General features: G+C 51.6%; 1 protein-coding gene across 2 annotated transcripts in view; it reads right to left on the bottom strand.

Annotated features, from left to right (window-relative positions):
• Positions 1-15050: 15050 nt before the first annotated feature.
• Positions 15051-17595, bottom strand: part of BRINP2 (BMP/retinoic acid inducible neural specific 2) — a 56632-nt gene continuing 54087 nt past the window's right edge. The window contains exon 8 of one of the 2 annotated variants that reach the window (XM_054036373.1): positions 15051-17571. In XM_054036373.1, the coding sequence (XP_053892348.1) occupies positions 16455-17571 (1117 nt within the window). In that variant the 3' untranslated portion in view covers positions 15051-16454. The remainder of the gene's footprint in view (positions 17572-17595) is intronic. The other variant, XM_054036372.1, reaches the window with a different exon arrangement.

The raw sequence follows: 17595 nt of genomic DNA, 5'->3' as shown, positions 1-17595 counted from the left end.
ATGCGTCTAGTCGCATCGCCCGGAGCGAGGACTCGGGTCGGGCCCAGCCCTGCAGCACAGGAGCCAACACTGCTCTCCACCCCTTCCCCAATTGAGCCTCCCTCGGCACTGGGCCCACGACCCACCTAGAACCTTAATATGACCAGCTCCTGTTTCTGCTCCGACAGCAGCCCGTTTTCTCTTTCATCAGTGCTGTGCCACATGGCTCTAGTTACTATGAAAAGCCCTAATCGCTTAGCATTTTTGTTACCTCACTGCAAATTTAATCCTGCATGCACGTGAACCTAGCCCAGGAGTCATTGCAACACGTAGACTAAGCCCAGTTTGTCCCGCGTTTATGACCCGTTCCCCCCATGCAGTGTTGGAGGGTGGGCCTCCATTTCTAAGCTGTGGATCATACCATGTCTTTGTGCACGTCTCCTCCCATATGCCAAAGGGGGTCACCAGAGAGGATAATGCTTTCTGAGCAATGGATGTAACAATTTAGGGTTTAATAAACACTCTGTCGTTGCCATTTGCCGGCAGGTGAGCAAACCCCAAAAGGTTCTGAGCTATGAACCAGTCTGGATAAGCTCCTAAAAATTCAGTCCTTATAATTAGCCCAATCTCAGCAGAACTGGGCAGGAGAGATCTTGCAAGATCAGCCAGTCTGGCCCTCAGCAGCACTTGTGCCAGGGGGCAGAAATGCCAAAACTCACCAGAAATAAATAAATACATCGTATATATATATATATATTTTTAATGGAGGGACAATGTGGCTCAAACTTTTTCTGACCTTGGAAAAGCTTCCATAGGCGTTCTGGGTCCAAGCTCAGTTGGCTGATTGTATTATCAGCGTCTGTTCACCAATCCCTGGCCATCACATGGTTCCAGACCTCAGTGAGGAGGCTTAGTGCGGCAGTCAGAGTGGCCCAGGGGAAAGCTAGCCAGGCCAGCTCACTGAAGGCCTTTCTCCCACTTCTGTCCTATCAGTTCTCACATCCCCTGTCTTGCCCTTGCTGTGGTTACCAGGAGATGCAGCCTGAAAAGCGGTCGATAATTCCCTCCAGCTGCCTGTGGAGTTCTTGTTTTTCCTCCTGTCATTAAATTAAAAGTAAACAACCTCCCCCTCACTCATCCGCACTAGGCTACTGCTCTGGTAGCAGCACCTGTCTGTCTGATTGACAGCAAACAGCCACAGGGGCTAACTGAGCACCAGGCTGGGTAAGCCTGGGTCACTCTGCTACCAGGGGAATCCAGTCAGCAGCAAGAGACTAGAGCCTGGATTTCTCTTTTGCCCCGAGAAGCATTTCCCAGTAGCACTGGGGCTTCTGCAGTCAATACAGTAAGATCCTGAGTTAGCACATTCTGGAAAGCCAGGGAGAGTTCACTCTGAAATAGCTATACGCAGCTGGCACTCACAGTCAAGACAATAGGTCTGTTTTGATCAGCGACTGGTGTTCATCCACCCAGAGCTTCATTAGAGCAGGAGCCACATCCTTCTACTGATTGATGTGCATCTGACCAATCAGTTCTTGAAGACACGATGCTAATACACCAAAACCTGCTGTTTTATTTATGTTCCAGTAGTGCCTTGAGAGTCCTGATCTGAATAATTGCTCCATTGCACTAGGCGCTGTAGAAATAATAATAATAATAATAATACCACCTAGTGCTTATCTAGGGCTCTTCATCCTTTGGTCCCAGTGGGGGTCAGTATCATTATCCCCATTTTTACATGTGGAGAATCTGAGGCATGGGGGGTGGGGTGTCTTGCTCAAGATTACCCACAAGGCCAGTGGCAGAGTCAGGACTAGAATCCAGGTCTCTGGAATTCCAATTCACAGGTCCATCCACATTCCTTGCTCCAAAGAGATTGTGATCAAGACAAAAGAGACAAAGGATGGGAGAAATGGAATGTTAGCCCTTTTAAACTACATACAGGAGGAAATGAGAGATGAAGTGATTTGCCCAAGGTCGTACATGCAATCTGTGGCAGAGCAAAGACCCAAATGTAGATCTCTTGTGTTTCCTTCACAAGGCCATTTTCCTCCTTTCTTGTCTGCTCTCTACACTACTAGAGATAGATGTACACAAGAGTTAGCTTCACAGAGTTTCACTTTTCATTGTGATTTGGGCTTCCCTCAATGAATCCTCTCTTTTTCCTTCTCTTTCCCCCCTTCCCCCTTGCACACAACATCCCCCCTCCCCCATCTCCATAATCTCCAGCAAAGACGTCTGAGTTGCTTTTGCAAACTAATTGCTGACCAGAATCTCTGCTGTAATCTTGATGAAGTGAACCAAGCCTCTACTTCTGGCCTGGAAAGAGCTTGAATGAGTAATCCCCAACTTCTCCCAACCCCAAGAGGCTTTGGCACTTGCTGAAATCCACCGTGCATGCTCATTCGACCTCCAGATTTAGTAAACATTCTCTCATGAAGCTGACTTCCTCCAGCATCTCCCAATGAAGAGCAAGGCGGCATAAATAAACTTAGGGTGACCAGATCAGAGAGGCGAAATATCGGGACGTGTGGGGGGGGGGGGGGCGGAGGGAAGGGGGCGGAGCCAAAAAATAAAAAAGCCGGTAGGGAGAAAAAAAAAAAAAAGCACGAACAAGCGGGAAGCGCCTAGGCTGGTGCCGGTAAACAGCGGCCCCCGGGTCCCGGGATGTAACAACCCCCGCCCGGAGCCCGATGCTGCAGAGATGGGCACGGACAGGGGGAGCACCCCCGCCAAGTCCCTGCGCAGAGACCGTCCTGGGCTGGCCGCGGGCGCGCCAGCGTGTGGCAGCCCTTCCCTGGCAGGCTTCAGCTCCCCGCGGGCCCGGGAGTGCAGAGCTGTAGCTACCTTCGCGCCACTGGGCTACACCCCGCTGGAGAAGCGGGACCTTGCCGCGGCCCCCAGGCCGGGACTCGCCCAAGCATCGCGGGACGGGATCGCCTCACCTAGGGTCACACACCCAGCCAGGCATGCACTGCTCCCCCCGCCCTGCCCCCCGGAGGCAGACAGACTCTAATTATCCCCAGCACCGCGACGGAGCCGCAGCCCGACCGGCCCTTCCAGCTGCTACTCCGCCTCTCCCTCGCCGCGTGTCAGGCAGAGGCATCTGCCTGGCACCCAGCGCCAACTACACCCCTCCGGGGCCGGAGCGCACGTGGCGGAGGTGAAGCCCCGAGGAACCAGAGTCCCCACGCGGACAGCTGCTGCCCCCCCACCCATGGACGCGTAGGGAGCCGGTTCCCCAGGCTGGACCCGGGGCTGCCCCCCTGCAGGTACCCCCCGCCCTCCTGCCTGCGATTGGGCCAGGGCCAGGCCGGACTCACCCCGCTGTCCCCGGGCCACCTCCCTCCAGCGCTTGCCTGGGAGGGAGGAGGAATGCGGCGTGCTTCGGAAAGAGGCGGGGATTTGGGGAGGGATCCAATGGGGCAGTTGAGGGGGTGGGGCCAGGGCGAGGATTTGGGGAGCTATCCAATGGGGGAAGGAGGGGGCGGAGTTGGGGCGAGGGAGGGGGCGCGAGCCAGAGCGGAGGGCAAAAATTGCTTGTTTGTCCAGTGTCCCGACCAAACATTGGTCGGGACGTGGGACAAACGAGCAAATATCGGGACAGTCCCGACAAAATCGGGACGTCTGGTCACCCTAAATAAACTGTCCTTTGAGAGCTGAAGGGCAGCAAAAACCACTCTGACCCAGTGATAGCTGTACCATTAAGGGGAATAAGAAGGGCTTCTGTCAATATCCCAGGAGAATCAGGACCATTGCAGTGTGCTCTAAAATGTATGTTCCACGTTGAGCTTCAAACATGTCATGGGGCAGCAAGTCCCTGAACCTTACCAGCAGTGGGTCTTGCCCACTGAGAATACTGGACGCCATGAAACGGACAAATTGATAGACTACTGATTCCTGACTGTTCTGTCATATTGGCACTCCTGAGGCCCAAACCCGCTTCACGTCCATCTGTGCCACCCCAGTGGCACACATGCGATTCTCATGACAGTACACAGGGCCGGCTCCAGGCACCAGCTTCAAAAGCAGGTGCTTGGGGCGGCCGCTCCAGAGAGGGGTGGCACGTCCAGGTATTCGGCGGCAATTCGGCGGACGGTCCCTCACTCCACCTGGGAGTGAAGGACCCCCCGCCAAATTGCCGCCGCAGATCGCGATCGCAGCTTTTTTGTTTGTTTGTTTCGTTTTGGCTGTTTGGGACGGCCAAAACCCTGGAGCTGGCCCTGAGAGTACGCAGAGGTAGGTGGGAGCAGAATCGGTTCCCTGGGTGTTTAGGTGATTTTGTCCCACCAACAGATTTATCCCTGAGTCCCCATTGGCAGCAGCAGCTTTTATACTAATGGGAGTGGGAGCATGTGACACTTTAGGATTCACCCAGACCAATAAGGGGTTGTGTCACTGCCTGCCCTGCAACTCTGGGGGCCATACATGCTATGCTGCTGTGGCTGAGAGCCCTCACACTAGCAGCCAGTGTACAAGCATGTAGGTCAGACCCTGGCTTCCACCAATGCATCCATCAATGGCTATTACCATAGATGGTCAGGGATGCAACCCCAAGCTCTGGGTGTCCCTAGGCCTCTGACTGCCAGAAGCTGGGACTGGACAATAGGGAATGGATCACTTGATCATTGCCCTGTTCTGTTCATTCCCTCTGAAGCATCTGGCACTGGCCACTGTCGGAAGACAGGATACTGGGCTAGAAGGACCATTGGACTGACCCAGTATGGCCAGTCTTATATTCACTGCCCAGTTACTCTTTGCAGAGTGACCCCCAACCTCATGAATTTCCCCCAGCCATTTGCCCTATAGCCCCTTCTTTACTCACTTGCAAAAACAATTACCTTTGCTGCTCCCTTAAAGAGACAGTACCCACCAGCTTATTACCTCAACTGGGTTTAACAAACTCTATTTTAATCAAAGCGTCGAATGGTTTATAGTAAAAGTAGAACAAGTCTATTAAAAAGTCATAGGTATAAGTGACACCCAGTATAAGGAATAAAGATAGAACAAGCAAACAAAAGTAAAAATACACTTCTAAAACTAAACCTGATTGAACAAACTAGAGTCTCATGTTCAAAGATGCGTTTCTCACCAAGTCTCTTTTCCAGCATGGCTGACCAGACTCTTTGGCCAGGCCCCTTCACAGAGCTCAAAGTGCTTGGTCTCACTAGGTGAAGGGTGCCAAAATGGCTTTTTCTCTTTCCTTGTATCTTCCTAAAATTCACTAACCCTGCTGCAAGAGGCAGGAAGGTGTCCTGGGGGTGCAGTCTCCATTCTCCGTGGATAGTGTTAAGTGGTCGTCTTTCCCAGTTGCTCTCCTGATGGTTTTGTTTACCTTGCATGGAAAAATGTACTTTTCTTTGTCTTTAGTCACACAGTGGAGACACATTCAAGAAGTCAGAACCACATTGCTTTGTCTGGAACAGGTGTGGCTTAGGCACTGCTTGCCAAATGCATTTTAAGAACATATTTTCACCACATACTTATATCTCTTTGTACATACACCATGCAATGATTTTCGGGACCAGCGTGTTACCAGTTTTTATATGATCCCTTACATGACTCCTTTTAGAGACCAACTACAAAGCAGAGTGTTAGGTGTAATGAGTATGTCAGGCCTGCCATGAGTTGTGGACACAAGTTGTGAACCACCCTTGGGCCTTCTGTGTCACAGAGCATCTAGCTGATTTTCGTCTCTGACTTTCCATTTCCTTTCTGTGTGTTCAATCATCTGCTTTTCTTTTAAGGATGAGAGGTGAGGGAAAAGACATGGGCAAAGTGAGACAGATGAATGGAGAACAGAAGTCCAAGCGACAGATTGAGAGAGACTATAAATGCAATTGACAGACTGATAGATTGATAGATTAGACAGTGAATATAAATAGGATAGTTTATCCACCCTGTTTATATTTTCTCTCGCTTATCTCTCTAGCAATCTAACATGCAGACAGATAGGGAGAACAGACAGATAATAGAAGCAGGATAGATTATGTGGGGTTACCATAGCTTTGGCGGCATTAAAAAAGCCAAGTTCCTCCTAGTTGCGAGGATTAGGAGGTGGCGTGTGGATTTGTACAAGGATTTTTTTCTCACTATCCCGAGGGTCCCGGCCCTGAGAAGAATGGTGCTGTGGTTTTCAGGGCCCATGTGGGAGCTTCACACCCACCCAGCCCCTCATCCATCGTTGGAGTAATACATGGAAGCCTTGACTCTGCCTAGAAATTGGGACAGCTGCCAGTCTGGAGATGGAGCAAAGTGAGAGCTCGGTGCGTATATACATTTTATCCTAAAGCCTTGGAATGGTGCTGCTTTAAATTCCAGTCAGGCACCGAGCTCTACAACAACGGGGAAAGCGGGGGAGAACCAACCCTCCAACTGCTCCTGAAAGCTGTCAGCTGTCAGGCCTCCTTTACTGACAGCGCTGTCTCTGGCATGGCTGAAACCCCTCCTGGGGCGGGGGCAGAAGGAGGCTAAGCTGCCTTGCTGATCTCCCCCGCCCCAACTCCCTGGCCTGTCAGCCAGACAGCTGGGCTAATCAGCCAGTATGTTGCCTCCAAAGTCACTTTTTATTCCAAGCACCTGGAAAGGTGGAAGCAGGGAGGAATAAAAGCATCTAATGCCCATGTGGCAGCATGCCCAGAAAGTTGGTGCAGAGCCCTGTGCAGCCAAGAATGCAAAGGAGGCAACTTCCCTACAGGATGGGAGAGACCGGGGGGCTGAGCCCCACACCTGACATCCTTCCCAGAGCTCGGATCTTACCGCCCGTTGAACAATTGCTCAGAATTGACTTGCTCATAAAGGCTGTCGAGCTGCGGTTTTAATGTGATCTATGGGATGCTGCAAAGTGCCTCCAGATGCCAGGAGAAATACCCAACAGACTTACTGACACAGACAGATCTGTCCTCTTGCGACGGCCTCCCTCTAGCTAACGGGGTTCCTCACCTCCTCCACTTCCTCCCAGAGCCGTTGGCTCCGTCTAGCTCCAAACTGCAGGGAGCTGCTTCCGGAGGCACTAGGCCTGGGTGAACCTCAGGAGGGGCAGGTGTTCAGTCTGGATAAATACCCAGATGCTCGCAAGCCTCTTGCGTCTGTGAAATTGGGTGGAAATCGCATGAGCACAGGTGCTTCGTGGGAAGCCAGCAATATCGTAGGCAGGCCTTTTTCCTGTTATTCGGGCCCTTTCACTTCTAACTGGGGCAACTTCTATGCAAGGGACATGAATGTGAAAAATACTGGTGGGAAATTAACCAAGCCCCTTTGAGTTTTGGGCAAAGAGTCAGTGGATTCCTTGTTTTGGCACATCTGGCTCAGCCATTCCTGCCAAGAGCTCGATGTTATGCTGGCACATCAGAATTACGGTCAAATTAGCTGAAATGGAGGGAACAATGAATAAAGATAGTAACTGGTTAAACAGAGATTATTTTCTTATCTTCATTCTTCGGCCTTTCTCTATGGGGATCTGAATATGAGCAAAAACCTAGCTAAGAAGTCTTGACCGATGCAGGTATTCTGAGCTATCTGCTAACCAGACTCCTGCTTTTGTATGCTCAATGTAATAAATATATCACAGATATATAATAGAGCACATATATAAAATCACATATATAACAAATATAGCACATATATAGACTTCTAAGCTAGCACTCTGCTGCCCATTATGGCTGTGAAGGACTTCACAGGATTAAAACCGAGATTCTTCTCTAACTGGAATCAAAGGAAAAGCTCCATTGGGGCTTAGCAATATAGGATCTATGACATATAGCTGAGCCATTCTTACTCCAGCCAATAGAGGGCACTGTTATGCATTAGAATATAAATATGAAGAGTGTAGTTGTGACAGAGTGCTGGGCAAAGGGTTGCTGATTCAGCCGTCTGTCACGCAGGCTCCCATTTAGGGGGATAGATTAGAGCTGGCTGGAGATAATCTGACCCTAATTGAGGAGGCAGAGACAGCTGCTGCCTAATTAGCCCGGGGCTTTTTAAGAGCCTCAGGGGAAGGAAGCCAAGGGAAGAGCAGAAGGAAAGGGAAAAGGCCGGGAGTAGAAGCAGGGCAGTAGCTCTTCCCGCCCACCTGCCTGCAGATGGTGAAGGGCCAACCGCACATTGTGAAACTGTGGTAGGAACAAGCCTGTAAATAAACTGCACCTGTGGTTACTAATCCCAGGGTCTCAGAGTGACTTTGTGGACCTAGCAGAGGCAGGAGCCAAAGGGGCCCTGCTGCACTCTGCTACAGTATTGTAAACTGAGGCATCAGGGCCGACACTTCCACTAGGTGACCCTAGGCGGTCGCCTAGGGCGGCAGGATTTGGGGGGCGGCATTTTGCCGTCCTCGGCGGAAATTCGGCAGTGGGGGGTCCTTCCGCTCCGGGTCTTTGGTGGAAATTCGGCGGCGGGTCCTTCACTCGCTCTGGGACCTGCCGCCGAAGTGCCCCAAAGACGCGGAGTGGAAGGACCCGCGCCGCCGAATGCTCAGAGGAGGAGCGCTGCCGCCTAGGGTGACAAAAACCCTGGCGCTGCTCCTGTGAGGCGTTCCATATGTCATTAACAGAGGGAAAAGCTTATTGCTGTGGTGTAAGAACAGACTGAAGTCAGCCCAATAATGCCATTAAAAAGTTTCCTCTGACATTCTAGTCAGCAGCAGCTCTGATGATCATCAAGAGACACATCCTATCTGCTGGCAGCAACTGTGGCTGCTGTGAGCGGCTGAAGTGGCCTCACGTGTTAAAACATACAGTGCCAGGGTTGTGCTAAGCAGATGATTATTTCCCTGAACTCAGAGCTTAGGGGATGAGTTTAAAGGACTGTGCCTGAGGGCGGGATTTTGTTGAGTCCTAATGCAATGTAAGGGTTGAGATAGCTGGTCCCAGCACATATATGATGTTCTCGTGCCACCAGAGTCGGGGGGGTGAGGGTGAGGGTGCAGGACATGGCACCCCAGGCCTGCCATGTGATAGACATGATAGTGAAGCAAGGGTCCCAGCACACTATCCTAAACTGGCTGCTGCCGCTCGGTGAGCACCCCCACTACTTGTTCCTCCGGGGTGGCACAGTAGCCGCTTGCTCAGGTGTCTCTTCTGGGATTCCTGCTGCTTTCCACCTGTGGGCTAGCAACCGGGTGCCTTTTTCCTCACGGGGGGCTAGTCCTAGGTGGCAGCAGCAGCAGCATTAGCAGCAGCCGCCAGTTCATGGGGCTGGATGTTGCCTGCAAGCAGTGCACAGGGATCCACTGAGAGGAGCTGCAGCATAGGAAAGGATGGCGAGTGTGTGTGGCACGGTGCTTTACAGGAACCTGCCTGGACGTGGGCAGGGGAGGTATTTCAGAGCCTCTCTTTCTGTATATGGGGTCGGGGGCTCTGAGTATGTCCATTATTGGAGGTGGGTGTGCCCATTTTTGGCCCCACCCCTTGCCAAGGACACACCAAGCCCTCTAGCAGCATTCACACTGCTGAAAATTGGCAGAACAGCCATGGCTCACCAGTAAGGGATGAGTCTCAGAGCTCTGTTTGTATGCCCCCCGCCCCCGCAAACCAGCCCACTTTATGCCTTGCTCTAGCTTCCCCATGCCAGGCTCTTCATTAAACAAGGGGCTGCTCAAGTCTTAATTTTTTGCTGATTAGGGGGTCTTCCTTTGTCATAGAGGGGATGTTTTCCTTAGTAGTCAGGAGGCCTTGGTCATGGCCAGCTGGGTTCTGGTGACTTTGGCCACACCATCTGGAGGTCTCTAGCCAAATAGTTCCAGAGTGTGGAATTTAGATTGCAGTTGCAATTGTTTTGAAAGCCAGCCGCCCTTCAGAGCTCTGTAGATTGCTGCTCCTGGGGATTTTTTTTTTAATTAAAAAAATAAATAAACCTAGGAAATTCCATGCCAAAGAGCAGCAAAGATGCCCAGCTAAGCACTTAAAATTCAGGAAACTGCACAGAATAGAATAGTGGCTCAGCACCTCAAAGCTATTGAGGAATTTGAAATCAATGGGCATTAGGAGCCTAAATACGAGGATCTGGGCTGGCATGTCCAACCCTAATTCTGCTTCTTTGTGCATGCACTGTATGATGTGGTATTTAATTACATGGTCACACACTGTTTCACTGATAATACAATATAAGAGCATACCATTTTTATTTCCACCATGGGTGGCATCTTGCAGTACTGTGATCTGTTCTATGCCCCAAAAACAGACCCCATAAGATTCATTTATAGGAAAAAGCAACAGAGAGTCCTGTGGCATCTTAAAGACTAACAGATGTATTGGAGCATAAGCTTTTGTGGGTGAATGCCCACTTTCCACTTTTATAGGAAAAGCATTCGGGGCACCATAGACAACACACTACAGCTGAAGTATAAACCACACAGAATAGTAGTGAAAAGGTGCCTGCATTAATAGAAGTGGAGAATTAAGGCCAAGATTTTGAAAGTGACTCATGATTTCGTGGGCCCAACATGAGACAGGGATGCCTGATTTTCAGAGAGTGATTTTCAGCACTTTCTGGACTGAATTGGAAATCAGGAGCCCTGGGTTTGATCCCCACATCTGTCACAGAGTCCCTGGATTACCTTTGGCAAGTTATTTAATCTCTCTGTGCCTCAATTCATCATCTGTATAATGGGGATGACAGCACTTCCTTTGGTTGCCTGGTCTAAGGAGTGTGAGCAGGCGAGGCCTAGCTCTTAATGTACGTAGTGCCACGCCTGGCACAGGGAGCCCCTGATCTCAAATGGGGTGTCTAGACACGATTGTAATATGAACAGTGCTAACAATGGCCAGAGCCACCGCTGATAATGTAAATACATCCAAAAAGATTGTGAGGCACTTAGATACTCTGGTGATAAAAGTACTAGCTAGCTGGGGTAAATGGACATAGCACCACTGAAGTTAATGGAGCTATGCTGATTGAAGCCATCGGAAAAGCTGGCCCGAAGTATGTAGTTAGGGCTTACAGCCGCACAGGGGAGTATGCGGAATAAGAATGGGTCATTTTACATGATGACTTTTCTGTCCTTAACTGCAAATTAAATCCCGGGCTGCCACAGGGTGTAGGCGCTTAGCAGCCATTTATTCTGCACAGCTACAGGCTTGTGAGCACACAAGCAAAGCAAGTGTAAAGGGGAACTGCTATATTCTGGCCTTGCATCTCCCCTTGGCAGCTGAAAGAGGAGAGTGACCCGAAAAACTCAGTGCAACCTCAACAGTGGTGGCGTCTGTGCGACCCCCTGGGCAGGGGAAGAAAAAGGAATGAAGGAGGTAGGGCTGGGTCACCACAAACAGACTGGAGGGGCGGCACAGAGAAGACCTTTAGAGGCAAGAAACTCAAAATGAAAAGGTGGCCATTTCGCTCTGTAGGTGACAATGAAGGAGGCGTACTATTCTCCGGGAAATACAATATACAGTCAGAGCCCTGGCAATCCTCAAGGCCAGGGCCTGTCAGTGCTTCCAAATGACTGATATAAATTTAATCAGCTGGCTTGATGGATGATGGCTGCAACAGGGTGACACTTGCTCAATGTGCCATTAATTGAAGGGATGCATTCTGATTGGTGGAGAACAGAGCTTTCCATGCCAGTCAGCCAGTGAAAGAGCAGCGTATCAGTACACCTGCTTTAGAAACACTCTGGGTGGTGGCAGCCAGGAGTTTTGGTTAATTAGTGAATTATGTTGATGCTTCAGTCAGTAAATGTGGGTCAGACATCCACGCGTCCGGCTGGATGGGCAATTTAATTCTAGGTGGTAATGAGAACGTATCTATGGGGCTTTGACAGCTGTATGGTAAGTGTAGCGGGGTGAGACTCATCACTGTGGCGCAACTCATCATGGTGGCGCCTCCTGATGGCCGTTCTGGAATTAGCTCAAGTCCTTCTGTAGGGCACCTGCCTCCGGTGGTGTCTCGCTCGCCGTTACTCCCGCTTTGCTGTCTCCACTTCTCTGGGACCCGTGTTGCTCCCTGGAGTCTTCTGGATACAGCCCCTGCTCTGCTGTCTCCCCTCCTTTTGGGGGAACCAGCAGTCTATAGTCCAGCCACCAGTCTAGTCCCTTGTGCCTGGGGTAAACTGCAGTCTGTGTTGGCCACTTCCCTCAGGGCAAGTGGGGGCAGCCCTAGCACCTTATTTGCCCTTCCTCCAGGGCCTTAGGCTGGCAGCAGTCAGCCAAAAGCTTCTTCTGCTCTGCTACCCTGCCCAACACTGCTCTAGCCATGGTGCTCCTAGGCAGCCAATCCTTCTCCCTAACAGGCCAGGGGGAGACTACCCTCTGCTCTGTTGAGCGGCTCTTTATATATGGCCCCTGCTTGGCCGCTGCAACAAGCCACCTCCTGATTGGCTTGTTTAGTGAGCCCTCCTCTAAATGGAGGGTTCTGCACAGGCTCCCTGCTTTAACCCTTCCTCCTCCTGGTGTGGGGCAACCACCCCACTACAGTAAGACAGACATGAACCCATCCCTTTAGCCCCGCTCTGCTTTGCCACTCGTGAGCCATTAACGTCCCAGTGGACTGATGATGGGGGCATTATGGTTAAGGCTACGATTTTGACACAGGGATTTTTATTAAAAGCCATGGACAGGACACGGACAATAAATCACGGAAGTGTACATGCAGTAATGCAGTTTTCACTACATCAGTACAGAAGCTTTTAAATTGCCTATTAAACTCGGGCTGAAGCCTGAACCCTACCACACGGGGCTGAAGCTGAAGTCCTAGTACAGCTGGGGCTGAAGCGCTCGCAGCCATCTCTTAAAATCACGGAATCCATGGCCTGAATTATGGTGTGTGCAAATGGAATGCGCCTGGACCGCCTGGCAGGTGGGTTACACCAGGGTCTGTCTAGCCCTTGCAGCCGCAAGGCAGGTGTGTTACAGTGGGGGGCTGCCTGGCACATGCAGCAGCATGGCAGGTACATTCAACCAGGCTGTAACTGGCACATTGAGTACCCAGCAGGCCTTGTAAGCTGCTGGGCTGTACCTGGAGCACAGAGCAGGTGAGTTCTATCAGGCTGCAGCAGGAATGCTCAGCAACAAAGAAACAATGTTTTTCCCAGGCCTACCAAGCAAGTGCCATTTGGAGCAAGTGCTGTGTTTAATTGCAGGGCAGGTGAGTTCTCCTGGGAAGTACTTCAAACACACAGGACGTGCGGACTGCCAAAACATAGCTGGAGTGCTCAGCAGCATGGTCAGTGACTTCCCCCAGGGTGTGCTTGCACCATATATTGCAGCACATGTGTGCTAACAGGGAGAACCTGGAATAGTTAGCAGGAGGGCAGGTACAGTCTACTGGGACATATCTGGACCTTTCAGCAGCTGTTAAAGGGAGTGGCAGGGACTTTAAGTGGAATCAGGACCCAGTCTATCCAAAGTGGGCTTCTATGAGAGACTGAGTCCATCTTGGCCCCACTGTAATTAGTTAACTGCTTAGGTGGCTGGTTGGCAGCTAACTAACAAGCACCTGGACAGATAAAAGGCTACCAGCACTCAGTTGAAGGACTGTGCTCCTAGAGATAAGGATCTGAGGGACAGGTAGTCCTAACGTATACAGGAACCAGGCAGTGGACTCTTGAAAACCAGGAGGTAAGCCTGCCAGAATTATTGCCCGGGGGAGGCTGCGGGATTCCTGAAGTTAGGAGGAGATGCCTGCCTGAATTAGCACCCAGGCTTCCAGAACCAGGGTGGAGTTTGAGGGTCTAAAGCCCTTCCCCGGTAGTCTAAGAATTCTGGTCTGGGAGTAATTCTTGCAAGGGGCAGAAGGCCTGCAGGGTCACTCTCTGCCACAAGGGCGCATGCTCGAGGTCCGTGCCCTCTCAAAAGGCATCTGCAATTCTCTGCTTCACTCAGGGATTTTTAATAGACGTAAGGCCTGTTCTGTTTCCAGTATCCACAAAGAAAGCTGTGTAGTGACTTTATGGCCTGCTGTGAAAGGCTGGCACGCCAGCAGCAGGGAAATACAGGTGTGTCCTCTTCGGATTACATTTCAATAGCGCAGGGCTCGGGTACCTTGTCTGGATTCGAGCTGGCTGGGGAGATGGTGGATTGGATCCACGTTGCTCATATGTGAACTGAAGGCCTGAGAGTGTTACCTGTGGCTGAGTTGCTGCTTGGTAGAAGGGGATATGGAGAAGCTGGGCTGGGCTTTTCTCCCCTTTCTGTAATTCTCCACGTATAGATTTCCCCCCAGACTGTGCTGCCTGTTGGCGCCGGCTAATACAGACTCAGCAGCTCCAGCTCTCCCTCGCTGCTGTCTCTATTCACCAGCCCCCCCACCTTTAAACTAACCCACCTTCCCCTGTTGGCTCCCTGTAAATCTCCACATTGATTCCAAGGGGTTTACAAAAGCGTTTAAAGAGCTCCTGGCCTGACATTGCAGGGACACATGTTGTGAGCCCTGTCCCAGAGCTCTAGCCCCTCTCCAGTGATGCAAAGGGGCCCCCGTGCGGCATCAGACAGCCCATCTGGGGACATCCACAGGTGGTGTGCAGCTGCCATAACTGGCTGTACACCAACCTTCCTGCAGCCCTCAGCATGGGGGGCGTGGCCAGCGTGGGGGAAAGCACAGTATGCGAGTCATGCTGTGCTCCAGGCGTTCCCCACATACAGCAGCATCCCTTATGCTACACCAGCCCAAAGGCCACTCTAAATTGCACCCAGGACTCAACTAGGCTCTGACTGCCCCCAGGTTCAGGGGATGGCAAAGGTTGGCCAACACTGAGGATTGGGCCACAGCATCTCGCTACAGGTTCTATTGGCTGCAGCCATCAGACAGGGGACCACACCTGGGGATAGGGGCTTCATTAACAATGAGAAACCAGCATCGGTGCTCAAATCAGTGGGGGCTCCTGATCTGTGTGTCTCTAGGAGCAGAGGTACAAGGGTTATAAATAGACTTCAAACAAAAGGGAAAACAAAGTGAGGAGGAAAAAAACTGAAAAGGCTCAGCAGAAAAGGAGCCATGGCAACCGTGCCAAAAATAGGTTGGGAACTTCTGCTACATGTGTGTGGATGGACATGCACAGATCTCTCTACAGGTTATTTCACCTCTACAGCCCCCCACCTTCATCCCAACCCCCTCTGATTTCACATCCACACCTGCCCTCTCAGAACCATCACTACCTATCTACCACCACCTCCCCCTGGCTCTCCATTCACATCCACACTGGCCCGCAGGTGTCCTTCCCTGCCTATGCGCACCATCCCTCTGCCATCGCATCTACATAATCACACGTGCATCTTGCTGTTCATATCTCCACCTCTGCACCCCATCTACTGATAGTTGCCCCTAGGTATCCGTCCACGTTTACGCCGAGTACCTCTTCACACATGCCCAGAGAGCGTCTCCATTCAAAAAGACACAGCCCGAGACCACGTTGTTTTCAACTTTGTTTTGTTTTGCTCAAAAAGGCAATCTTTTAAAAAATATATTAAACCAGATACATTTGACTAAGGTGGATCTCGGCTGGAGAAATCGACAAGAATTGAATCCTCTCCCCCCAAATAAATACTTTAAAAAAAAAAAAAAAACCAACAATTGATTAAATAAATAAAAACCTGAAAGGAGAAGCTACCCACAAAGCTCCACCTCTGACTGTAATGACAGGTGTGTCCGTCCGGGTGCCCAGTCGCTGTTCATGTCGACGATGGAACGTCTTGGCTCAATGTACCGAGGTGCATTGATGGTGCTGTGACGTAGAAGGAGGGCGGAGTGCTCCCGGCTTCCATGTGGGGAATAGGGGAGATCAGGCAGGGCTGCCTGTCCCACAGACCCCCCAGCTGGGATCGGCCAGCTTCTCCCCCGCCATCAAGGGAATGATGCCAGAGAGCAGGGTGGGAGGAAGAGGCAGGGAATATGATGACTTAGAAAGTGACACGGAGAATGGAAAAGCCGGGATGTGGGTAGAAATGTCTGTTAAAAAGAATACAAAAGTGCCTGCGCTGAGGAAGGCCGCAGCTAGCCTCTTCCCACGGGGTGGGTGGGAGTGAAGCGCTCTGAGCAGTTCTGGCCTGCTGGGGGTCTGAGGTCTTGCCGCCCGTCTCTTTGCCTCCCAGCTCTGTGTGGAGCACTGACTGGGCTCACAGACCAGGAGGCAAGGTCACAGGCAGAGGTACTACCAGATGTCTCCTCTCTAGGGCAGACTCCTCCCACCAGCTTTCTCCCCTGCATGGGCCTGTTCCCAGGTGAAATAACCTGTTGATTTTTCTGCCTGGTCACAATTGTCATTTGTGACTGGGAAGAGGGAGAAATACAAGCCATTACAAGGTGAGCACACTATCTCCCTAGGCCTGACTCCCCTTTCTGACCAATTTGCATCTGCTGCCTTGCAGTCTCTTGCCATGGCCTGGGCATCTCCTTGCATCCTTCACACGCCGCCATCCCTGTGGCTGGTTACGTGGTGTCCCGTGGAAGCACACGGTTGGCACTAAGGTAAGGCCTTCGGAAGTCTCGGTTCTCCATCCCCCTCCCTTTTCTTGGGCCCCTCCTCAGAGATTCCAGGTGCCCCAAGGCTAGCTGCACAATTTGCCAGTCTCATACTCCATGGGGCTTGGCAGTTTAGCACTGAAGGCCTGCATGGAGGATTGGATCCTTCCCACTTCGTTGTTGGCCAGCTTGAGCCGGTGCCGGAGCAAGCAAGAGAAAAGATCAAGCCGGGTTTTGCCGGGCGGTGAAAGACGGTTCACCCGATCCCTGATCTCTATGAGCTGTAACAGGGCCGAGTCCTGGGAGCCCTGGGTGTATGGGTAATCTAGCTGAAGGATCAGGTCCCGGATGGCATCCGGGTCAAATGGCATGCTGAAGCCAAAGACTTGCAAGCTATTGATTTTCATGTAGCCCAAGTTCTTAGATGGATCCACCATCTCTAGGGGCTCGTAATAGATAGTCTCATTGGAGCTGTCATCCAAAGACTTGATCCGGCTCCTCAAGTACACGTGGACCGTCTCAAAGAAGGTCTTCCACTTGTTTCCTAAGGTGAGTGTCCAATTTTGGCACAGGGCCGAGGCATCCACGCTAGTCCTTTCCCAGTCTGGGAAGCCCCCCTCCTTCACAGGCATGAACCAGCTCTCTGAGTGGCTGCCCCCGAACGGGTTGACGTAGACGGCCATGACTGGCTCCAGGGTGCTGTTCTTGGTGAGGCATATCTGGAGGGAGAGGGCCAGCATGATGTGGACCAACCCTGGCTTGTACTTGTTGCTCTTGAGGGTCAGCAGCATGCGTTTCCTCCAGGAGGGATCGAACCAGCTCCCCAGTCGCATATCGTTGCTGATGAAGATGGAGTGCACCTCGATGCGGCTGTCCCGTTTCTGGAGGAGGTACTTGAGCTCCAAGTCCTGCAGGTCCGTCTCCAGGCCAAGATAGTGCTCCAGGGACCCTGCCACCTCCGGACGGCATAAGCCCTGGCTGAGCACGTAGCCTGGGTTGCAGGTCCCACAGCGGGTGCTGTTCTCCTCAGCGCAGGCAGCGCAGGCTGGCCCGTCGCCCAAGGCACATGGTATGGACCCCTGGCAGGAGACTTGGTCGGAGGGGCAGGTGCAGCTGTGGCTGTCTTCCAGGAAAGTCCCCAGTGGGGTGGTCTCACTGCAGTACAGGAAGGACTGAATGCGGTTCCACCAGTAGGGTAAAGATCTAAAGGAGAAGGAGGCAAGAGAG

Source organism: Malaclemys terrapin, chromosome 8 (assembly GCF_027887155.1).
Source record: "Malaclemys terrapin pileata isolate rMalTer1 chromosome 8, rMalTer1.hap1, whole genome shotgun sequence".
Classification (NCBI taxonomy): Eukaryota; Metazoa; Chordata; order Testudines; family Emydidae; genus Malaclemys; species Malaclemys terrapin.
This window is presented reverse-complemented; position numbering and strand designations above follow the sequence as displayed.